This window comes from Lampetra planeri, unplaced genomic scaffold (assembly GCF_965212315.1).
Source record: "Lampetra planeri unplaced genomic scaffold, kcLamPlan1.2.h2 scaffold_1834, whole genome shotgun sequence".
In the NCBI taxonomy this organism is placed as follows: Eukaryota; Metazoa; Chordata; class Hyperoartia; order Petromyzontiformes; family Petromyzontidae; genus Lampetra; species Lampetra planeri.
In genome coordinates this window covers 1-24739 of record NW_027614578.1, presented here as the reverse complement: position 1 = coordinate 24739, position 24739 = coordinate 1, and the positions used below count along the sequence as shown (strand labels likewise).

Sequence of the window (24739 nt, the reverse complement as noted above, 5' to 3'; positions counted from 1 at the left end):
TGTTTATGCCCAAGACATGAGCAAGCTGCATTCTTCAGATAGAGAATGCTCCGGGGTAGGACGGCCAGCCTCAAAGACCCCGTGGCATTCAGAGCAGCAACATGTGCTGTGCCTCCACTCGACCATAAATCTTTTTAAAGCCACAGCACCGATGCAGTAAGAGTGAATGAATGAATGTGGGTGACGGGTGACGGCACAGTACCGTAATCATGTGCCACTCGGTTCCCCTACCTGGTGTGAAGAAGGAGTTCACGGTCGACGACATGAAGAAGGAGGAAACGTCAAACGGTTCCTGAAAGCCGAGAAGTCGCACTTCACCCCCATGTTGCTGTCATTATGGTGATTCCGGCCACGGAGCGAATGGGATTACTGAAATGACAGCGACATGTCTGCTCTCAGCTTTCAGGAACGCGACAACGTTTTCTCCTTCTCCTAGTTGGACCTTTTCTCCTTCTGGCTCTTTCTTCACACCAGGCAGAGGAACCGAGTGCCACTTCTTAGCTTTGAGTGTCGGATGTTTTCTGATAAATAGTCATGTGATTATGGTACTCCAAAGTATGCTAGCACAAATGTAGCTCCAGGGATACTGTCGTTGGTGAAGGGTTCAACAAGCTGGGTTTTTTTTCTTGCAGTCTGTTGCAGAGAACCAACAACCGTGAAATAAGGAACATGTTTTTAGGAGTGAAAGTCGTCATTAAACCAACAGTCCTCAGAGATTTAGCCAATTCATGTGGTCACAATACAAAATACTATTTCAAGGACCAGCCCTACTTATGTTCATCAGTTGCAGATATTTGCATCATTGTTTGTTTTTCCACCTCTTCACCGAACCTGGTGTCAGCGCAGGATTCTAAACCGGTGCCCACCCACGGGCAAACATCGCCTTCCATGCTATAAAAACGGACGGCTGCACCGAGAAATTCAATCAGAGACGAGCAGAGCGCGCCAGCACGCCGTGTTACTTCCTGTCCAGAGCAGCACTAACCTGATGACACAGTAACAACAAGCACCAGCTCACGTTCCCATCCAGTAATCTGTCGGGGACTTTTGACGTCCCACTCTCTCCTGCTGCTCTAATAACGCTACAGTCTTGGATTGTTGCAAACTTTATCTACAACAGAGTGTCTGTGGCTCACGGAGGGTGATGTTCATCGGTCACTCTTCATCTTCCGTAGATGTGAAGTGAGTGTGACTGGTTGTTCAATACTTCAATAGTCTTCAATAGTTTTGGAGTTGCATCCAGAACAAAAGCAAAACAGTGAATTTTGAAAATAACGATTGAACTAAAAATGGCATCATTGCATTTCCAAATGGTCAGGGGATGTTTTCTTGGTCAAGGGATCTATTGAAGTAGATTGATTAAGGTTCTGTACATCGACATTTGGCGTAAATCAAAAGATATTAGCTCTCCAGTTTGTACATGCGACCCAGCACGTTCAGGGTAACGATGGCTGTTTTTGAAGGATTACAGGTTTTCACCTGCTGCCACGGTAAAGACCAAATCTATAAATGTGAAGAACACATCAGCCGGGATGTTCTTGATGGCGATAAGGTCAGAGCTGAAAGACGGGGGGGTTCGTGACGTGACACCGTCCAATTACTGTCTGAAGGGTCTGGTTTCATCTGAAGGTCACACGCAGGAAGAGGCGAAGCAGTTTAAGAAATAATACAAATAATCGGTGACATTTCTGAGCTTGTGCCTCAAAGGACAGTACGGCTAACATTTATTCTCGTGATGCATGATAATGTAATACGGAGAATGAGTCAAATTCTTTTACTCAGAGTGCGTCTCAGTTTTTATCTGAACAACATCTCCGAATGTGGCAACTTGGAACGACATCGCGATTGGAAATCTCCAGAAGGAACCACATTTCATCCCCGTCTGTGAAATGAAGAGGAGTCGTTCATCTGCTTCAGAAAAGTAGAAAAAAAAGGAGGATGAGGGAAATGGGCTGGTAGAGGGGGAAGAAAGCCCCCTCCCCCAAAAGCTCCTCTTTTCTCCGAAAGTTGAGTGGAATGAAATTAGCAAAGCACATGTAACCACACACAGGCTGCAAATCTCTTCATCATTTTGATTAATGACCGGAGCCTCCAAATTTAGGTCTCCCCGTCCCGCCTGAGCCTCGTCCTCCTGACGCTGAGAGCCATTGATCAGCCGCGGTCATTTCTCAAAGGGTGAAACTAGAATAGAACATGTGCCCCGTGACACCATTTCCTCCTAAGTCAGTTAATGATTTAAAACCCATGAATACGATTCACGTTAATAATGAAACAAGACATTGTCAGTGGTGTGAAAAGGCCCCGGGATGTCAGAGTCTTCGATTTACGGCCCCTTAAAATCCAAATAATGTCATCAGTACGACCAAACTCTGTCATTGGGGGCGAACGGAAGTCAGACTCCCTTGGAAAAGTGCAGCTTAAACAAACCCGCTCGGCAAATATGAGCTCAGTTTGTTCCACTGACGCAGCTCAGCTTAGTCGATCAGGGAAATACAGATCCAAAGCTCGACTACTGAATCACATGATGCGACTGATGTGAAAGGGGTTGAACGGGGTTGGAACGAGCCTGGAGACAAAGAGCGAAAAACATGTCACCTGGTTCTTCTGGATTCTTCTTAGTTTTCAGTCAGGGTAGTCAGAAAAACCAACAAAAAAATAGCAAAAAAACGCAAACCAGTTGGAGCCCGTGAACGTGTTGTTCTTATTTCGTATCACGTCAATGAAATGTCCCTGGCGTTTCTTAAAACATTTTGTGACTCTGTCAATGCTGATGTGAAGTCATGAAAAAAACAAAATCTCACGTGTTTTGTGCCGGTCGGTAGATGTAAATATTGGTTCTCATTTCCTGTAACACTGGACCAGGATTTGCCTTCAAACTGCTTGTGTCTGGCAGCATCGTCAAACCAAGCGTTTGTCCTTCTGACTGACAAAGAGCAGCAGCTCTGGCACCGTCCTGGGATGTGTCACATCATAATCTGAGTCCTGTCCGGTCACACACGGCGCGCTGGTGGTCTTATGTAACACCAGGAGCTAATACTTTGTTAACACAGCCGGTTAAAAACATGTTACAATTGACAGATAAATACTACACAGACTGAACCGCTAACGAGACGTCAGGGAGACGAGGGTGGAGATATGTAAACCCCATTTAGACCCAAATCAATGTGTACTTTTGCAATCAGATCTGCCTCTTTTGAGATTCCACAGTAATTCGCCTGAAACTGCATCATCCAAACACCATGAACAATATATTAGTACACTGAAGTAACATATTTGTAAAAATATATCCAATTTGGTTCCAGGTAAGAAGTTCCACATTACCTGATTTGGTATTTGTTGCCTTTGAGCTTGATTCATTTATGGCTAAATGTTTTTTCTGGCAGCTGTATTTGTCAATTATTATGCGTCGACGTTGCTGAACGCTTTTCCACACGAGAAGCAGTAGTTTTTGATGAGGCCGTTGGCGCAATCTTAGCCAATTACATTCCAGTTTAGAATGTGCTAAAAAAAAAAAAATCTGAAAAATGTCCCACAATTAAACACCCTCCTACGAAGAAACTGAGTGTTGAGGGAGCTCAGTGTCCTTTGCAATAAACGGTGTCTTCCTTTCACCCAGACACACGAGGACTGTCGTTCATCGGCGGACATGTTTCATCGATCGGCGGAAGGCCGCACGCCGAATAGGCGGGGGGGGGGGGGGGGGGGGGGGGGGTGGGGGGGGTTGGCGTCTGATTATCGATCCCATCTTTGAACAATGCGCTGAAAGCTCCATGTTTGGGCTGCCAATGACACGCACACACCAGGAGAGGGTGGGAGGTGTTCCTCCAACACAACCTGCCACATATCACAGCCCAGACAACTGCGAAACAGAGAGAGATGTACTCTTATCATGAATCCCTTCACTTTGCTAGTTGCTAAGCAACAGAAGTACTGATTTTTCACTGTATGCACGGGCTGACGCTGCAGTTCTCATTTCCGAGGTAGGTTCTCCAGGGGACAATAAGAAGGTGAGAGGATGACGAGGGTGTAGGAAAGAACGTGAGGAGGGGAAAAGGCAGAGCGGGGAAGAGGGGAAGTGAAAGGACGAGTCCCCCTGAGACGGACGCAACAGGTCGGTGGATCTCAGCAGACGCAGTCAAAACCTGGACAAAAACTGACCAAACCTGTTGACTGTGAAAGGAACAACATCATCTAGTTCTCCTCCATTTTTATCCAAAATGAGTCACCGACAATTTGATTCATCTTCTATTATCTCTTTGGCAGCGTTGGGGTGTTTGTTTTTGGGTTTTTTTTGTACTTAACTTACTCTAATCTGACCCGGCTGTCACCTCTGTGTGGAGTTACGTGACGTTCACCGTGTCGGGCTGCGTTTCTGAAGCAGTTTCCGTTTAAGGAAGTCAACTTTAAGTAAAAAGTCTGAGCGGAGGGTAAGCTCAGCTCCTCGACAAAAACTGAAAAAAAGAAAAGACAAAACAATGGGATGGATGGACGGTCGAGTAAATACAAATAACCCTTGTATCAACTTTATATTACTTAACCCTTGAACGACGACAGTATGGAGCAGCATAAGACAACTTGTCCGAAAATACTTGACAGCGCAAATAGTCCCGTAATTATGGTACTGCAAAGTATGCTAGCACAAATGTAGCACTGTTTATCTGGAAAGTTGTTGTGTTTTAGTGCAGGAATGTTACCTACCACAGCGTTTAAGTTAATCGGCTCAACAAGTTTAACAAACTTCACATCTATAGGATATTAAATGAATTACACAATCAATTCATCGTAACGATTCACGGCAGCAGTCGTCGTTCTAATCAGCTACGGGCGATGAATGATGCTGACGTCTCCCAGTGAAAGGTTGGTTAACACCCTGCAGCCCTGGATGCATGAACAGTTAGTTACAAGAAGTGAACGTCTCTTTGCGTCAAACCTATATTTAAAGACCAACAGGTCGTTTTTCCGGTTCAGAACTTTGGTCGACCTCGGGCTCGATGATGAGATGATGTCATGACAGTTGCGCAGCAGGAAATCTTCAGCCTTAAGTATGACAAAACCTCAGCTGGAGGGATTAGACTGCAGAGTGGGTGTTAACCTCAGATACACACTGCACAGAGGGTCGGTCCACAGCGTCTGGTGGCTATCGAACGTCCCGAGAGGACAAAACTCCAACGGGTCAAACAGAGTTTGGACCGAATATGCGTGAAAAAAAACCTTTAACACTGATGTGTCAAGAAGCACATGCATGACATGAGGCAGCAACAGCTTATTTCATTTATTATTATTTACTTTGTTATTAAAGTAATCATTGTACTGTATTTTGCATGTTTTTAAGTTTATTTTATTCTACTGTTAATCTTAAATTCAGGGTTCTTAAGTTTTTAATCCTGTAAATATCATATTTTATGTTAAATGTAGCACCGTACACCCTGACAAATTCAACCCACCTGGCAATAAAGGCATTTCTGATTTCACCGATTTTAAGTTTCAATCTCCAAAAGATGTTTTATTCACGATTTTTTTTTTTTTTTTTTTTTTTTGTTAGTAAAATGGGGATGGATGGATTATTTTTTTGGTGTTTTCACAACACTGAACTTCACATTCCACAAGTCCAACTATGAACTATTCCCACCGTGTTTCATCAGTACTAAAAATGTCATGTAGAATGTGGTCACAGTGTTTAAATGCTATGTTGCATTTATTGGAAATGTTTCAAAATCTATTTCTTGATTTCTTGATAATAAGTTAGTATCTGTTTACTGACACCAGAGGTCCATCTCCCACAGGTTCGGGCTCAGGGCTGCACAGTTGGAAACTGAAAATATTGTCGCAGCATGGCCGCGTGAACCATCTGATGGATTTGACTTTACTTTTCTGCACGTTTTCACGTGGAAATGAACGATATCAAGGTACAAAGCTCGTAAATACGACAGGACCTCTCTGACAAAGACCCCCTGTGGATATTAAGACGGTGTATTTGATAGTAGGTGAATATTCACGGAGGATATAAATACTTCAAATATTTGCACATACGTATATCACACCTCTTCTAAGAACATGTACTAGCCAGCACACACATACACACTCATACACACACAATGCTAAATTCTGCTTTTCAATTCTCAATCATATATACATATATATATATTTTTCAATATATTTTTAAATCAACTTTTTTTTCTCATCATCTTCTGCTGCCTGCAGGTGGGGTGGGTGTTTTGTGAGGGAGCCCGTCCGGTCCTCTCACCTTCTTCTTGTTGTTGCAGTGGCAGCAGACGGTCCACAGGTATCGGAGTGTTCTCCACAGGAGGATGATGAAGAGCCCCCCGAAGAAAGTGACCATGGAGGAGGCGAGGAAAGCCCACCACATCCGCTGCCCGTTGCTGTCACAGGGCACATCTGGGGAGAACGGGATGATCATGGTCATCTTGGAGATGTGGATGGACGGATCGGGGGGAAATTTCTCCCTGTTTTTCGGCATTCTCTGCTCGGAGCCAACTGCCTCCTCCAACTTAAGTTAAAAAAGCGGGTGGTGGGGTGGGATGGATGGGGGGGGGGGTCTCAGGCAATCTGGGGGGCTCCAACTGTCGCCCCCTGATGCCCCAGCGGCTCAGCCATGTTGAGTCAACCACCGCTGCCTTCTCATCGGCGTCCACGAACACAAAGTTGGCGACGATCGCTCGACAACAAGTTGGATCAGTCGCGCGTCCCCCGGTGCGCGTTCATGACAGGAAGAGGTGCGTCATCCGCTCGATCCGCGCGTAAAATGGCACATTTTACAGAGAAACCGACGTCTGACGCAGGAGCCCGGTTGGTCTCATGATGCCGTCTGCCTCGTCCTCTCACTCCGGCTCGTCTGACAGCGCAGCTCCGCTACTTGAGCCGCTCCGCCGCACCGCTTCACCGCACCGCTCCGCCGCTGACGCGCCAGAAGCGAATTTCTCCTTCGTGTGTATTATAAAAACGTTATTTACGTTAAGTGATCGGCGACTTTACTTGTCATACGAGTCCGCCGGACGTCGGGGTACATCCATTAGTTAGAAGAACGGAGCGCACATTTACAGGTGGTGGTTTTGGGAGGAGGAGGGGGGGTGATGGAGGAGGAGGAGGAGGAGGAGGGGGAGGAGCCACCGGCCGCACCGCCGTCTGATGTCTGCTCATCTATTGTGATCAGTTCCATCAATTTTTCATGGTAGAGTTGCTGCCACGGAGACTTAACGTGATTTAATTTAAATGTAAAAAACGCAAGAACGCGACAGTGGACTTTGGTTTCAGGCCCAAACATAGAAACAGTTTTGTGTTTGGGGATGAACTTGTATTCATTTGTATTGTTTAACTTTTGCTTTTCACGTTTCCATATAATTACATTCGTGCATTGTAAGGGTTAGATTCGTCCTATTGGTATTTTTAACCATATTTGGGATTCTTACTGATGTTAGGTATTAATATACTGTATATATACTAATACACTGCTCAGTAGGACTCCAGGTTTACTTAAAGTCGTTGTCTTTGGGTGTAAACCAGTAAATATTTGACAGAACTGACAGCGCTACAAAGGATGAATCTACATTTTTAATCCTTCAAGTGTGATGAGCCATCCTTTTAATTTGAAAGCTATAGAACTTTCAAAATAAAAGGCACCATGCCGGCTGACATGGCTGCTTTGGCTTCAGCTGGGTGGAACTGACTCCACTGTGTGGACAGAAGTTGCACTGATCCCACTGACAAATATCTGCTTGTGAAGCAGTGGAGAGAATTCAACAGACAACACAGACCGCCTCCATTCACTGTACCCTTTTTAATGTTTGTACAAATAATGACCTCTACTCTGAGAAAACAAAGATGAAATGACGTGAATCCACAAAGAAACGTCCCTTTTTAAAGTTCCATGAGACAAAAGAAGTTTGTATTGGCAATAAGACGTGTGACTGCGGTGGAAAGCTGCAGAAGGGTTGATCACGATGGGGCAGAGTGGGGAATGAGTTCAGCTTGGCACAGTACTGAAATGAAGTCAGCAGACACTCGACCCTCCCCCACATAAATAAAAACTTTTACTGGAGAATAAAATATTCCTGTTAGCTCGACAAGTAGGTTTGTGTAACAAAGGTTTAAAACCCAACATTTGATTTGATTAGATAAATTAAAAATGGCAATATATATATATATATATAGAGAGAGAGAGAGAGAGAGAGGAACCATTTTTCTTTGCTTTGGCCTTCATGAGTCTTCACTTTGCAGCGACACGCTTCCTCTGATCCATCGAAGTTAGGCTACTAGAGATAAAGAGGAATTAAAACCTTCAAGTAAGCGTTGTATTAAATACTAGTGTAAACAATTCTATCCGTGGTACAGAACATCACTGTTGGAGTGGGAATATTACGTGAACGTCGGTGCTGGTGCATGTGTGATAAAGTCAGTGTGTTATCGGCGACCGTTACGGCGCTCCGTCCGGGATCCCACAGCACTTTGCTCTGTTCCTGCTCCACGATGGTCACGATCTGAGTGCAAATGTAGGGGACGCTGCCCCCCTGGACGACGCCTGGAACACAGTGAGGCTGATGTTCAGCGCGTCCATTCCACACCAACGTCAACTACAAACAGACCATTGTCCATTGGATCAGGTCCTCCTGTCGATCCTGATACAAGTGAACATAAACCAATCGCTCCTACCTGACTTGAATGGCTCATAGTTACAGCGTCTACCCTGGTTTCAGGGGGAATACTTCTGGAATGTTCTCAGTGTCCTTGATCAAAGTTGAAGTTTGGTATCTGGAGCAGCCGCTCTTCCAGAACCCGAGACGACCTCCAGGGTGTTAACTGTTTTCACTGAGCTTTGATGAACTTTTTATTTGTCATGATCAGAGCGACTGACATTATTAGTCCATGACAAAAATAAAACTGCATCACTAATTGTGAAGTTGTTTTTTTTAACTCTGGCATCTGATCTCTCTGGGTCAACTGGGGCAAATATGACCTCATGTTTGCCTGCCAGGGGGACGACGCTGCACACGTGTATGATGACTCATGTCATCAGTGTGTGTCTGCAGGTTTACTCATCACACCAACCTGTGAAGAAGCGGCTGTATTCCTGCTCCACTTTCTGTGCCGTCTCAAACTGCTCCTTGGAATGTTTCTGTGAGAGTTTATCCCGCAGGTACAGAGGGTCCTTCTGTTCCTGGAGACAAAAACCACAGCAGTCAGCCCGCTGGCAATCCTGGACCACATCAGAAACCTGGATCTGACTGAGTTCAAAAGTCAACACATGGTCCGTGGCCAGTTTCATGGTTTTAGTTTGAAAGCTTTGTGCTACATTTCTACCATTGTGTGTACTGAACCTCCCTCTGATGAACTCAGACTCAAACTCGTCACTGAATTCACACGAGTTCAGGTTTATCACCAGAAACATCCAACTGCACACGTCCCTCCGGAGGCCCAGGCAGGTTCATCTGAAACTAGTCTCATTTCTCTGCAGCGTTCCATGAAAATGTGTTTGGGAAATGGACAAAATGACCAATAAGGAACTCAGGGAATGACACCTTTTGCGCACCTATCCATCAACAGGTGCGTAGGAGAAGACCAAGAGCTGACAAAATAAAAGAATAAAAATCATAAATTTAAAAAAAAAAAAAAAAAAACTCCCGCACCCTGTTTGCCTCACTTGCAAACAACATTTTTTAAATGTTTGTTTTCTGAAAATGACAAAGACAAACAGAGGTAATGGTGAAGCTCCTGACCTAACCCACACTCCCATCCCTCCCCGACACTCAGTCAACACCTTGCTCTGCTGATGCCCCCAGAGGAGGGGCGACACACTGACAAGTAGGAGGTGTGTTTGTGTGTGCACGGGGGCCAGCTGGTGTTCCAGCCACCGACGCCACGCTGCAGAGCCACGGGCCCTACGAGCTTTCCCCGGACAGCTGGCACTCAGCTGATGAAAGGGACGGCTTACCAGGAATCAATCTCCTCCGTGTTTGCCGCCGCACCGCTTCATAGACGTGTGGGCGCGGGTGTGTGCATGAGGCTGAGAAAGCCCGACCTGAGCGAGTCTGGGGGTTCAGCCGAGTTAATCTTCCCCCGTGCAATTACAAATGAAAAAGCAAAAGGGATCTGTGAGCCCACCATCATCCTATCAAAGCCGCAGCAGGTGGCGGAGACAGCGATGACACGGTGATCAAAGCAGGTTCAGCTGTTTCCAAGGGAGGAAAAGGACGTGAACGATTGAAAGACAACGAGACAACAGACAAACAATGAACAACATTTCCTGCTTGTTGAACACGAGGACATTTCTTTGGAGGATGAAGGTCAAGGGTCAAGTGTTCTCTGAGGAGTGTGTTTATTAGGTCACAATGTACTGACAGCGAGTCAAAATGAACGTTTGTGTGTGTCTATTGAACATTTTGTTTCGTAAAACCCAACAGCACAGGTCGTACACTGGACATGATGTTGAGCAAAAATAATAACTTCCCCCTTTAACATTGATGTATCCGCTGCTGCTACATTTGCGCTGGCATACTTTGAAGTACCGTAATTACACTGTTACAACTGTTTGCCAGAAATAGTCGTGTAATAGAAAATATCAGGGGGTTCCTGAAAGTTGAGAACTTGCACTTCAAGCTGTCATTACCTTCAGGCAACAGAGCGAACGGGATTACCGTAATGACAGCAACATGGCTGTTGATCGGCAACTTTCAGGAGCCGATCAACGTTTTCTCCTTCTAGCTCCTTCTTCACAACCAGGTAGAGGAACCAAGTGACACTTCTCAACAGGAACTGTTTGCCATTTTGTAATAGCGCATTTAGTCATGTAATTACGGTACTCCTGAGTATGCTAGCACGAATGCAGTGCCGGGGAGGCGGTCGGCGTTTGAGGGTTAACCATCTTTTAAAACGGAGTTTTACTCACTTTATCTGCTTGGCGTTTTTGTAGCGAATGAATATGACGATTGGGTAGATGTGAACGCTGTGAAGGCGTTCGATGGCGTGAGGAGCGATGTCGAGTAGACAGTGACAGTCCTATGAGAGACAGAGGAGACAGTGTGTGAGGAATGGAGGGACGGATGGACACAGAGCAGCTGCCAACAGCTGGAAACCGACACGACAGGCGTTCTTAAAATGAAACCACAAACTGTTTAGTGGGTCAGAACTCATCTCCTGAGCACATTTATCTGGTGTCCGACAGATTTTATTGACTTATACCCATGACGTGCGATGAACTTGACAAATTTACCTTCTCGGTGATCTCTTTTATCGACGCCACAGTCGTCACGTCAAAATGGCCGCTGCGTCGCTTGTAGTCAATGAACACGCAATCCTTCACTCCGCGCTCAATCGCCTGCTGAGATGCCTTCATGATTTCTGGGAGTAAAATAGATTAATGTTTGTGTGTTTTTTGTTTAAAAACTGAGGTTGATAAAAGGATTCCAAACTGCTGGTGAGGAGCTCACCGGGCAGACAGCGGCAGAACCTGGATGGAGCCTCCTTCACCAACATGTCCTTATTGGCCTCCACTAGTGGGCCCAAGAGCAGCCACGGGTCGGGGGGGATAAACACTCCACCTTCTGGACCTGCTGGTACATCAGACTCACTCCATCTGAGCAGGAAATAAACAAACGAGTCTTAGGTCAGTCAGAGCTGGACAGAGATCATGTTCTGTTCCGTCTATTTTCTCTCGCTCTGCTTGTTACAAAAACACACAAATGGTCCTAATTCCATCATCTCCACATTCACAGCAGCTTCAGCACCCACATCGAAGAGTGGAATCAAACGGAACCTTCTGTGATTGGTAAAGAATCGGTGCTTATGGCGTCCGGCGCCGTCGCGTCCTTCCCGTCCTTGGATCCACTGCGTCTGTGCTTCAGCCTGCGGCGGAAGAAGGACCTGCGAGCGGCAGCAGACAGAGTCTTGCTGGTGCCGTTGTCGTCCTTCATATCTGCCATGCTGTGTCTCCTGTAGAACTCCTGGTCGGCCCTGAGAGACATTTGAGCATGTTCACAATTCAGTCAGCCCTTTCAGCTTCATCCATGGAACGAGAAGGAGACAGTGGCTTACATGTATTTACTTGGAATCGGCCCTTTCCCCAACTTCTGGGCGCCCTCGTCAAGCTGCCAGGCCATCCAGTAGCCAAAATTCCCATTTGGTAGCGTGTCTTCAACGTACAGGATATCATCTTTCTTAAAGCTCAGCTCCTGCTCCACGTCCGCCACCCGCTCATAAAGTGCTCTGACAACAGATTGACAATAACGCCGTTACGTTTTGGGGCTTACGATGTTAGAACAGACGTTAAACATTAAAAATATAGCGCTTGAGACTTTTTTTTGTTGTTGTTGTTGAGCCACATTCAAAAGCAGTAGTGGATGAAGGATTACTGAAGGTACCTTATAAAGAATCCATCTCCAGGGGACTCTTTGATTGCAGCGAGTTCGTCCACACAGTTCTGTACCTTGAACGTGATGGTTTCAGCTGGTTTCAACAGTTCCAGGTAAGCCTCCTCTTTAGTTTTGTTCTTCATGCTGACGCCATTGTACTAATGGGATGAACATCAGTTCAGACAACACACACTAACTCATCACTGTGGTCACAACAAAGACAGACGTTAGAACCAGGACCTGGATTGTACTGTACAGTCTACTAACCTCCAGGATCAGGTCTCCAGGCAGGAGGCCATCGGGACATCTCGCAGGGCTGTCATCATCCAGACTCTCCACAAAGATCCCGTACCGGTTCCCTCCACAGATGTGAACTCCCAGCTCCCGCCTGGATCCGCTTGAACCTCACCAACCGTGGATCTGCGGTCCGACGCAAACTTGAACGTGGTAGTCTGTTGGAAAAACCTCCTTCAGGGCTTTGGGAGATCTCTTCCACATCCTCTGGTATATTCTCAGCGTCATTGTGACACAGCCGTCATCATACCTAAAGGAGCTGTGAGGGCTGGTGGCCGGAGTCGTCTGTTTGGACGGGGGCGTCACGGTCCCCTCGTCCTGCTCGCTAATGATGGAGCGATTGTCTGGAGTGGTGGCACCGCTGTCTACCGGCGTCGGCTGGTTGCTGATGGACTCCATTCGGGAGCTGAGAAGAACACAACCGCTTTGAATACATTTAAGACATTTTATTTTTTGTGTGATAGGGACCTATTACAGGTCTTAATTCTGACCTTGGCCTCTAAATCTACAACCAAATTTATTCAGGAATGCTTTCAATACCCAGTAGGTGAAACTTTAATTTTTTTTACTAATTTTATGATCTAGTTTACTCATTTATCATTATTTTCTTGTCCTCACTGCTGTTATTTCCTTTCTTCTATATATTGTAAACCACCTTGGTTCACCATAAGGGTTGCTGTAAAGGGCTGTACAAAAAAAAACATTTACATTTTAGATCTTGTGTTGACATGAATGAACACCTTAGTCAACCGATTTGAAAACGTGGGGCAACTTTCAATTTTTGAAGTTCAGTCAAGCACTATTGGGACTGTAAGTATCTATGGTGTTTTCCAGTTTATCTGCAGTTACATAACACACTCATTTGACCCCATGTGGCACTGCAGTTTGTTGACATACGTTTGTGTTCTCATATTGTCTGCTGAGCCTGAGGAATAACAGTTTATTTCTTTTTAATTCCATGTCAAATCGCTTTGAGAGGGCTTCAAATGATGATCTAAAATTCATGACTCCTTCTTTCTGTCGGACTCCTCTGCTTACCCTGAGCGAGAGTGGTTTCCCAGCTGAAACATGTGAGGGTTGTACTGAGCCAAAATGGTGACGGTGTCGCACTGCTGCCCGATCACCAGGCGCGCCTGCTGCTCATTGGCATTCCGAAGGTTGATTCCATTAAACTGCAAAACAGCCGTGGTTCATTAGACACCGAGAGGATGCACAGATATCGTGAGGAGGCGCGGCGTCTGTCGTACCTCGAGGAGCTGGTCTCCGTACTCTAAGTGGGCTTGGTGTGCGATGCTGCCTGCTGTCACTTTGGACACAAACACTCCGCCGTGCTCTCCGCTCACGATCGAGATCCCGAGTGGTTCTGCTCCTTTCTGTACCGTCACATTGCGTGGCTCCTCTAAGTACGGCCTTTGCAGGAGGACATGGAGGGAAAGCAGACGTTTAACATGTACAATTCCAAAAGAAACAATGTCGCCTGCAGTAGAATTGTCATTCTTTATTATTACAGCTCTCCTGGTGATATTACTTGTCTCAGCAGGAACATACGGAGACTGTGCAGCAACTCAAAAGTCATGCAATCATATAAAATTAACCAACTTTTTGAATAAGTAACAAGCGGAGTAGATGTGACAACCTAAAGGGATGTGCACGTCCTGGCATCTAAAACTCAAAGAACTCAAGCAGAACTCTTATAAGAACAAAAAAAAAAGATTCTCTGTGCAGTGACAATCACACTCCACACTGTAAATATTTCCCACAAACAGTGCTGGACAAACCTTAAGCTTCTTAAAGAGTAGAACTTGGGCTTAAATGTCTTTGGAAGTCTGACTGAGCGAGTGTTATGAGAGAGAAATCTGAGAGGAAGGAGAGAGCAATCACTCATACCAGGACAGGATGATTTCAGGTTACAATGACCAACAGCACAGAGGAGAGAGGAGGAGAACGTTATCGATGGAGCATTAGTGGTGTAATGATTTTACATGGAAGCTTATCGCTTTGTTTACTGCTTTACAAGTGATTTGTCAAAATGAAACAGACAGCGGTCCAGACCAATGGAGGAAAACATGTCATGTCCTGCTGAATGATGGCAGTATAATGACCCGCACGGGCGTCTGGCCTACCCATCCCTTCCGCCTGTCACAGACAGGAGCAGGGCTGACTGATATCCTGAGCTGCGTGGAAATGGAGCTTGTCGATTGGCTGCTGGTGAAAGACGATGTCTCCAGGTTGACGGGGGACATCGGAGGTGTGAGACTGCTACACTCTGAATGGGAGAGGGAACCTGGACAGGAAAGAAGGTCGGATTTCAAAACACCTCCTGTGCCAATGTCTGCTGACGGACCGTGCAGAACAAGAAGAGTCACCATTTCCACTCAATCATATCTGTTGTTTCACCCTTGTTTGAATCTTTTGTTCATTATTATTATTACCTCTGTCCCGATCCAGAGGAGCAGGGATAACGAGCCGGGGGGATCTTTAATGCGTTCTGTCCTGAACTGTGAAGTACTCGGGGAACCTAAACATCAAATAAAACCAAAATGTAAAATGATCTGTGGAAGTATCAGACAGACACTGTCAGTAAATCTCTAAAATGAATTACTGGGACGTAAATGTGTCCAATCTGTCACTGCCCCCGACCTCTGAGCTGAGTCACCTACATCACGATGCATCTCATCTTGTGGAAGAGTCTCATTAAATATTTAGTCTTTGCTCTATAATTCAATTACACCTCTTCTCTTGAGGCTTCATTTCCTAAAAGTAGAATATCATCATTTTTACTACTATTTGTGAAAGCAGTCTGCCATATGTATTTCCTAGAATTCCACAGACAAGTCCTAAAAAGTAGGACTCTATATTTATGTACCCAGTCTGGCGCTGGAGGGCAGGGAGTTGGTGCTGTGTGGTGGTTGGCTGCAGCTCATCTCAGGCAAGTCTCCTGAGTGCTTGTGGCTAAGGTCCATACTGAGGCGACCTTGATGCTGTGGGCTGAAAGTGGAGGGAGAACGAAAGAGAGAAAGAAAAAAAACAAAAACCAACTCAGCATGTCCCCTGGCATTCAGTTATTCAACCCAGAGCTAAATATCATTTGTTTCATGCCATCTGCTTGTGAGATCTGGGGCAGGGTAAACAATGTTGTTTTGTATAAGTGTTGATGAAATCTGGTCTGCAGTAACTAATTTTATTTGTTAAATGGTGAGGAACTAAATAGTCGTTGCTGATTCTTTAAATAGCCTATTTTGTTTGGCCAAAGGTCCAAAATTAATGTTGTTTATTTCATAAGTACAGTAAACAAAAAGCAGCAACGTCTCACATTTGAGAGGGTGGAAATACATAATATTCTTCCTTTAGGACTGCATATGTGGATGATGTCTATGTCACAGCAGGAAAAATACAGGTGCACATAATGAAATGAGCGAAGGCTGAAGGTCATTGAGTGGGTGAGTCACTGGGCCACTTTAAAAGGATCAAACAATGGAAACGGTACTCAGAACACCAGTGACAAGGCCAAACATCTGATGGAGGAGAGGCACATTAGCATCTACTAACTGCAACAGAAAAACAAACAGCCGTTAACAGTACAGTAGATGCTGTTGCCCTCATTTTGTTGCCTGTTATTTTTTATTAGAAATGAATTAATTAAAAAATAACTTAATATAATAAAATTAACTTTGAAAAAATAATTTTGACCTTGGAAAAAAAAAAAAAAAAAAAATCAAAAAATCCCAACAGACCGACAGAAGGTAGCACCTTGTGTGGGAGTGTGTATGGACGCTTGAACTGGGAGGGAAGTTGCTCGTCGGGATCTCGTGGCTCCAGGCCGTGTAGACCGGGTTCCTCATCACGGCGGTCGTAGCCGGACACGGGGCCAAACCTCGCTGTGCTGGGTCTGGAGGGGACACAAACGGCCGCTTAATGTGCAGCGGCAGCCCCAACGCATGCGACGACTGAACGGGTGACTTACGTGCTACCACGCTGCTGTAGCTGGGGGGGGCAAAGGGCACGCTGTACCGATTTGTTCGCATGGGAGAGAAGCGCAACAGCTCCATCGGCTCCGGCGAGTGTTCGTCATTAGAGAAACTCTGTACCTGCAGAAGCAATGAGGACCAATGAAACCAAAACTGCTTGAGGAGGAAAATTGATATATACCGTAAAGAGAGAACCTCAGATTAGGACTGAATCAAGTTGTACCTGCATGGGAACTGGAATGTGTAAAGGCGTCACATTTCGTCTCAGTGCCGGGCCGATTTAGGCCGGTACCTCTTCCTTTTTTCCTGTTCCTGACCCCGGTGTTGAGTCCCATCCCCCTCAGCGGGTTTCTTTGACTCGCCCGGCGGAGCGTCGGTGTAGTACAGCTGATTTCCTGCCTCGCCCTCCCCCTGTGGGCTGGTAACTTGGGCCGGGCTGGCCGGGAGATTGCTGGTGGAGTCTGATGCCGAATTATTCTGCTGGCAGCGTTTGAACCTGAACGAGTCATTCCTGGCTGGAGGGGTCGGAGGTGTTGTGTCACATATGGAGCTCTGTGGCGAGTGCTTGGGCAGCTGGGGAGAGAGACATGTAGTCCAGTTTTGGAGGGCCCTCGGGTCTCCTGAAAGCGTTCACGTCAAAGATGGACTTCCTTTGTTTGGCTCTTTTGTAGATGGACAGCTGAGCACATTCTGGAATGGAAGCTCCCACTATGACTTTCGGCCACGTCCCTCCGCTCGGCTTCGATGCTGCGCCGATCGTTCGGTCGGCGACGGTCTGCGGGGAGCTACAGTCAGACGGGACGGGAGTGAACGTGAAGGGGTGGCGGTGGAAATCCTGCCTCCTGTAGCAGAACTCTGGGTGAGGATCGGAGGGACTGTGGGAGGCGGAGGAGGTTCCTTGGCAAGACAGCGAGCGAGAGTGCTGAGAGCTGTTGGTGCAGGACTTGTGACAGTGAATGCTACTGCTGCCGTCCAGAGAATCACCTGTCTCCTTGTCATCACTCTTCCCACTCAAGTCACAGCTGCAAACATCTGTTTGCTTGGAGCAGATGTGCTTGGAGGTCCTGCAGCTTCTCAAGTGACTCTCACAGGACTGGAGTCGAGACATCTTCTCCGAGTCTCTCAAACTTTCGGACAAACTTTGGCCGGAGCAGCTCTGTGGGAGAAACTGTCAGCGATACGAGGCAATTAACCACTTGTTTTTCTTGACATGAAATTAAATACCATTCCAGTGACGAGCAGGGCTGTCAATCTTACCCCCACCAAATCAGATCCTCATTATACACATACTGATGTCCATCCATCTACCAACTGACATTGTGATGAATGGTTGCACGAAAGAGAATCGCGAGGTCATTGTTGACTGCTTACTCCTTTTCCTTAAGTTCTACCAGCATGATTAAAAACTGCTTGAAGTCATATGCAGATATGGAGAACGCTGTCCCACCTTCAAGAGGGAGATGCAGAGAGGGTCTCGGCAGTTCCTCAGTAGATCTACACACTCGGAGAGCGACTTGTTATCGAGACTAAATCCATTAATCTGTGGGCAAAACACGGGTTGGTTGTAAAAAGGTTAAAACTTAAGCTCCTTGGCAGACGAGGGCGTTAAGCTGCACGTTGCCACAGCAGAGAGCGCTGCAGAAGGCCAATAAACTTCAGCAGCCGTGAATGCTCGTTGTTGTGTTGCCTGTAAGTTGAATTAGATCTCCTACTCACGGCCAGCAGTCTGTCCCCGACAGTAAGAGCATTGTCTCTGGCGGCTGGACTTCCAGGAGCCAACGCGGCCACAAACACTCCACTTTCTAGGCCGATGCCACAGTCTGAGAGGTACAAACCGTCGTGTTCGTTACCGTCAGTGACTTTTGCATTGTTGATTTGAAATATACATGTATATGAATAAGAAACCGGTGAGGTAAAGAGGTCAAGTTCACTTCATGCTGACGCTGACCTTTATGTCCAGCCAGGTTTATTTGGACTGGGGTGATGACGCGTCCAACTAGGGACTTCCTCCTGCGAACCACCATGTTGATCACTCCCTCCACACCCAGCACTGCTTTTCATCACCTGCTTCCTGTCCTTATTGGTCAAGTCCACATTATTTATTTTCAACAACCAGTCGTTCACCCTGCACGAGGAGGAAAGGGTGAGAAATGTGAATGAAGAACTGACATTTGCTGTATCATTGATCTGGCCAAACATGTCTGACGTTTACCTTAATCGTCCTTCTGCTATACCTCCTTTGTCCACCTTACTGATGAATATGCCACAATCTCCTGGTAAATAAGGGTCGTTTACCCCCTCAGCGATATCGAACCCAAGTGCTTTCAAATCCATGTCCTGAAATATGACAACACGTGTTTAACTGTTGGCAGGTGAAGAACCCAGAGAGTCAGTATTATTACACAAAGTTCGTCGTGGCTCTTACTCTGTGCATCTCAAACTCAATGACTTCTGTCTCCCACTCCATTAAGTCCATGTCGATGGCTGAATCGTGTGACGTGTGCGCCATCAGCTGACGAAAGCGTGCCTCCTTTTCCAACTGGTCCTCCATCTTTTCTCTGCAGGAAACATGAGATGTGAAGCTTCATGTGAAGGGGAGAGGGAAATATCCAAGGCAGTGAGGTAAATCCACCACTAGGTGGCACAAGAGATGCGGAAAACCTAAATCTACACTGAATTCCCAAACAAGACGAGCAGTTTCTGCATGAGTTGAATTTAATGAGTAAGGCTCAAATTGTCAGGCTAAAAATAGCACTTAAAGGAAAACAGGACTGGAGAAATGACTCACTTCAGCTCTTTGAGCTCCCGTGCAGCATCGTTCTTCTGCTTCCTTGTGTCATCCAGATTCCTCAGAGCATCTGCCAGATCACTCACAGCTCTGTCCCTCTCCCGCCTCAGGTTGTCACATAGTGTGCTGTCAGGTGCAAGAATTAAGCAAAGCATCACCAAAAAAAGTAACCAAATCTATTTTTAAAATCATCAGACTTTCACTTCACCGTGTAAGAGGGATTTACGGTTGTGTCCTCACCGGATACTTTCCCTCTCGGCCACTATCTTGTCCCTCTCCTGAAAGGCCCAATCTCGTCGACATTTGGCCACCTCGGCCTCCTGCAGGACTCCTTCAGCTCTTGGGAGATGGCCTCGTACTGCTTCCTCAGCATCTCGATCTCCTTGTTGGCTCGTTCCATGTCCAGAGTGGCAGAGTCTTGCTCCTGGAGGAGGCACAAAGTGAGTGTACTCCACGTGTGTGCAGACAGGTCGGCAGCAAGGTATGAAGAACTCACAGTCACATGTGGAAGAGACACACGCAAGTTACAAACAGAAAATAGAGTTATTATCGTATATGCCGCTGACTTTATGACGACGCGTTAGAATGTGTTTTTTTCTTTACTCGCATTCCAAAAATATTTTACCACAGAAGAAAAAGGACAATGGAGGCGATGTTCTGTCTGGCTGCGGCCCGGCCCGGCCAGGAACAGACCCATGAAGAAGAAGAAACATTACAACCGCACTAAATGAGTCAGTGAGAGGACGGACTATCGCAGCGACCCAAGCTGGCAGAGAACCCGGTAAGTGACGGCGTAATTCACTGTAACGTTCATTCCACATCAGCTGGGAGAATTTTGACCTGCTTTTGTCCACCGCATTGAACCCACAAACACGTTGGGACATTAGCAAAGCTATTAAAGTAGTTAACTGGAGCGGGGACAGTTGGTCGGGCACACATTCATTTGTCATTGGTGTGGAGAGCACTATAGTCTGAAAAGGCTACGTCATGGGGCTGATTTTGTTGTATAAAACCAGGTAACAGACACATGAACAGGCTCCAGTTGTTTCGAAAGGGTCCAATTTACTTGACCAAAAGAAAAAGAAAATACTCTAAAAGCTCAAATGTGTTCATATAGTGGCACAACCACACAGTATCTCTGTGTACGGTTGAGAAACGTACATGACTCCTCATCTCGCCCAGATCTAATTCCTGTACATTAAAATGCCTCAGTGACATTGGATGGGATCAGGAGGTGCAGAGTCAAGTGGGTCAGGCGCGGTATAATTAACAGATCTCTCTGCTGGTGTATCTGTAACACATGCTCTTTGTCTCGCTCTGAATAACAGTGCAGCAGGGAAACTACACAGGGAGTATAGAGACAGCATTAATTAAGTCCTCGGTTAGATTAATTCCATTAGACTCGTTCCTTTGGCTCAATTATCCATTTCTGAAGGAGTGCAATTTTTGGTGTGTGTCGATGTGAGAGAAAAGCTTTTTCGGGGTAAAAGCAGTTTCTGACAGCCGTATTGAAACATGGTGAGATGCGGACGATTGATACAGACATTCCTCAGCACGAATCAATGTGTGGAAGGCTGCCAGCTGCTGAAAAAAAACATTTACTATTAGAATATGAGATGGGCTGGGGGATTATTGTCAGGAATTAATCAATCCCTCCATTCGTAACAATAAATCTCCTGTCTGGCCCGTTACCTGTCTGGCCTGGTAATACTCGCTCTCGCAGCAGCTGGTCCCTCTGGATGATGGCCTCGGTCCTCTCCTTGCGGGCCACGTCCCTCTCCTCGCGGACCATCTCTATGTCCTTGCAGGCCTGGTTCAGCTCCTTCTGGGCCTCAGCCTTGTCCTTGACCTCGTGGCAGTACCTCTCCAGAAGTTCATTCTTCTCACAGATGGCCCGATCCCTGTCCTTCAGTGCCGAGGCCAGCTCCTTCAAATCACACGAGTAAAGGGGGAAACTCATCTTTTACAAAAGCTGCGATAATCGGAACTGCAGAGTTCTGTGTCAGCGATCGTTTCCTGCTCCGTCTCTTCTTCTCTCACTCTGTCCGTTACCAAAAACAACTCCACCATCTCCTCCATGTTCTACATTGTTTATGTCTTTAGGTCACAGTAAAAAGAAAAAAAGTTTTGAATTGCGGCAGATTTGTGCAGCCAGCGCTGTGACGACAGAAACCACATCGAAGAGGAACTGAATCGTCATGGAAAAGTGCCTGACGACTTTTGTGTGCGAGAGCGTCACAGCGGGTCGACACTTGCCTGTCGGAGAGCCTCCAGCTCCTCACTGGCGACTCGTCTTTCGGAGGAAGTGTCCTGTAGCTTGGCCTCTGCCATCTCCAGCCCCGTCTGAAGCCTCTCAACCTCTTTGATCACCTGGTCGCGCTCACTCATGATCAAACGGTACTCGCTGATCACAGAATCCCGCTCCTCCTTGTATTTCTCACAATCCTTTGCTGCTTTGAGCTGCTGGGTTTTGAACCGCGTCGCCTCCGACTGCAGCCGTTCCATCTCTCGCTGAAGCTCCTTGTTCTGGGCTGCGGCCTTTGACAGCTCTTGCTGGGTGTTGTCAAATCTGCATCAGATAATGAATGAATTGGGTTTTACATTTTGGTTTTTGTCAAGGACAAAAAAAAAAAAAAAAAAAGACAGAGTCTTTGCATCATTAAGAAACAATAAAATGGCAAAGGCCACTGCCCATCTGCCTTGGATTACTGATGTTTTAAGCACTGTTGTGAGCAGATTTGACTTTGGCATTAAACTTGAGTGTAGATATTGTAGCTAGGTTTGCTTCTGTTAATCATTTTGGATTTTTATAGCTGCTGGATTTGAGTCGGCTGTTTGCGGCCTCACCTTCTGATAGACGAAGAGTACTGCTGCTGGTAGTGGATGGCGGCGTCTCTCTGCTTCAGCAGCATGTCCAGCTGCTTCTGGAGCCGGTGATTCTCCTCCTCTGCACGGTCTAGACGACTCAAGTCTGCGTTGTGACCGGCTGTCTTCTCGTTGTAGAGCTTCCTCAGGCTTTCGTATTCGTTCTTCGTGGCCTCTAATTTGTCTATAGCCGTGTCGTACAGCTTGTTGAGAGCATCAGATGACCCCTCTCTCATCACCTAGGAATGACACGATTCAGGTGCCCCACTGAATTAGTGGCGCTCAGCTGGACAGTTCGTCTCATCCATTTGGAGTGCATTTAAATGAGGAGCACTGCCAAACAATGTACTGGGCTCAGTGTTTCTGCCTGATGATTTAACCATGAGGAGTGGATATGCAGGAGTGCCTCAATCAAATCCACTTATGTCTACTTTTCACGCTAGCCTGCCGGAAATGACAGTCTTAAATAGAACTGGGTACAGAAAAGCACCAGATACCGGATGTCATTTATTATAAATGTTGACCACAAAAACATTTTCGGTTATTTCAGTTATTTTCGGGTGATATAATGAGGTGACCCTCATTATAATAAGGCTGAAAATATGTGTGACAGAGCGAAAGTAAACGACATGGGTGAAATCATTTGTCTAATTCATAATCATGTGACTGATGCAGGACCAAAACTGTCTGACCCTGATTCTCTCTACAATGCTGTTTTATGGGAAGTAATGGTCGCTGAGAGGAACAGTCTCAAATGTAAAGATCCAAATGTGTCTGGGTACTCTCTATCTGTGTAATTTATCTATAATCACATCAGCACTGGTACAAGTTGCATGGATACCTGCTGGTGCAGCATCCTCATGTCCGTCACTTCTCTCTGGTCCTCGTCGTGCAGCCTCCTCAGCTCCTCGCATGCCTGTTTCACGTGGTTGTGCTCCCTGACTAGCTGGACGTTGTCTTGCCTGACCGCCTGCAGCTCCTCCTTCATCTGGGCGTGCTCGCTGGCCATGCGGCAGTGCAGTGTACTGAGACACAGCAAGTGCTATTAAGACAAGACTCGGGGCACTGCCAGCCATGTTACATGGACCACTAAACCACTAAATGTGCATTAATCCGCTGAGGAAAATAATTCCCAAACAACTTATTACTTGCAGACTTCTTAAGGTTCTCAAATTTAAATTTTAGTAATCTCTCCTTAACACACAGTAGGATACAGAGGAGAAGTAACTTCTACTCAATAATACACACATGCTACCTAATTAGTTCAATGTCGGATGCCGGTAATTTAATACAGCTTAACTAGCAACTGTAGGAAGTTGAAACAACCATCCATAATTTACCAGTGCTAATGCTCGCCAACATGTAAAGTGACTTATTGCTTCACGTAGAATTAATTAGTCAGGAATAGATGGTATTTAAACGACTCCCTGGGATGGAGTTTACTGTGAATGGAGACACGACAGTAATGCATAAAGACTTTCCGATGGGCAAACAGGGCTCTGAACGAGAGGCTTAACATGGCAATAATCCTTCATCTGTCTGTTTTTACTGGGGCCAGATGTCGGTTCCCTACACTTTGGAGACAGTGTGGCATCATTAAATCACACAAATGGACCGGCGTCCCCTTCGCGTCAAGTCAGCTCAGCTTATTTCACAGGACAACAAATGCTGCTTGTAGTATTATGCCGGTGGCACAGATGCCACGTACACAGGGTTCACATGATAATTACAGAACACACTCTGGTGTGAACTCTACGATAAGGGCATCATTATTACAGCAGTTATTTGGTCTAAGTGTTTGGCCTGAAAACACAATTTGGAATTTATCCTGTTAAGAAGAAAACAAATTTGTCTTTTTTGCAACAGTGAAAAAAAAAGATGAACTTAAACTGATGATGGTCCATAAGGACTTTTTTTGCCGAGGCTTAACCCTTCAGCTTTTGGACTGCTAAAGGATTCATCCCCGTCACTCTCACCAAAATAAAATCTGTTCTATGCAATCTGCTGTGAATATGTCAGAGCAGCTAAAACCCTGCAGGCGGAGCGAGAATGCATACTGCACAAATGCACCCCCTGTTAAAAAATTTACAGGGAGAGACGTGGTCGGTTCTGTACTCACTGATAGAAGTCTGCCTTCTTCACTGCCTCCTCGCACCTCTTCAGGGTGCTGCTGTGCTGGTTCTGCAGGGACTGCAAGTCTGCCATCGCCTTCATGCACTGCAGCTTCAGACGCTCGTAGTCGTGACCCGCTGTCGAGTTCGGCCTATTTCACGAAGAGGGAAGAAACTAATTTTGCCAGGTCACGTGGGAGGATGGACGGAGCTTGAGCAAAATAAACAACAGGGAACATCATGTATCATCAAAATTTGAACCTACCTGCTGTTTTAGAGAGTTCATCGTGTTTTAAAACAATTAAGAGGTAATTAACGACCTTCTGTGTTTTTGTAGCTTTAAAAAGCAGA

At 46.1% G+C, this 24739-nt stretch overlaps 1 protein-coding gene across 1 annotated transcript; it reads right to left on the bottom strand.

Moving 5' to 3' along the window:
• Positions 1-231: 231 nt before the first annotated feature.
• On the bottom strand, positions 232-24540 carry LOC144739999 (disks large homolog 5-like; the record flags this gene model as incomplete). The annotated part of the gene is given in 40 exon segments (XM_078622885.1): positions 232-292; positions 6245-6508; positions 8436-8536; positions 9064-9172; positions 10897-11010; positions 11225-11352; positions 11442-11535; positions 11538-11587; positions 11768-11964; positions 12046-12216; positions 12372-12520; positions 12630-12746; positions 12748-12814; positions 12907-13062; positions 13695-13828; positions 13904-14066; positions 14435-14515; positions 14784-14973; positions 15124-15174; positions 15523-15644; positions 16407-16534; positions 16595-16744; positions 16848-16900; positions 16903-17206; positions 17208-17792; positions 18072-18164; positions 18341-18444; positions 18573-18681; positions 18683-18749; positions 18837-18961; positions 19050-19182; positions 19413-19538; positions 19653-19740; positions 19743-19836; positions 21105-21128; positions 21130-21339; positions 21669-21981; positions 22260-22516; positions 23119-23302; positions 24397-24540. Coding segments are annotated over 40 exon segments (5810 nt in total), but the record flags the coding sequence as incomplete, so codon positions are not given.
• Between the last annotated feature and the right edge of the window lie 199 nt (positions 24541-24739).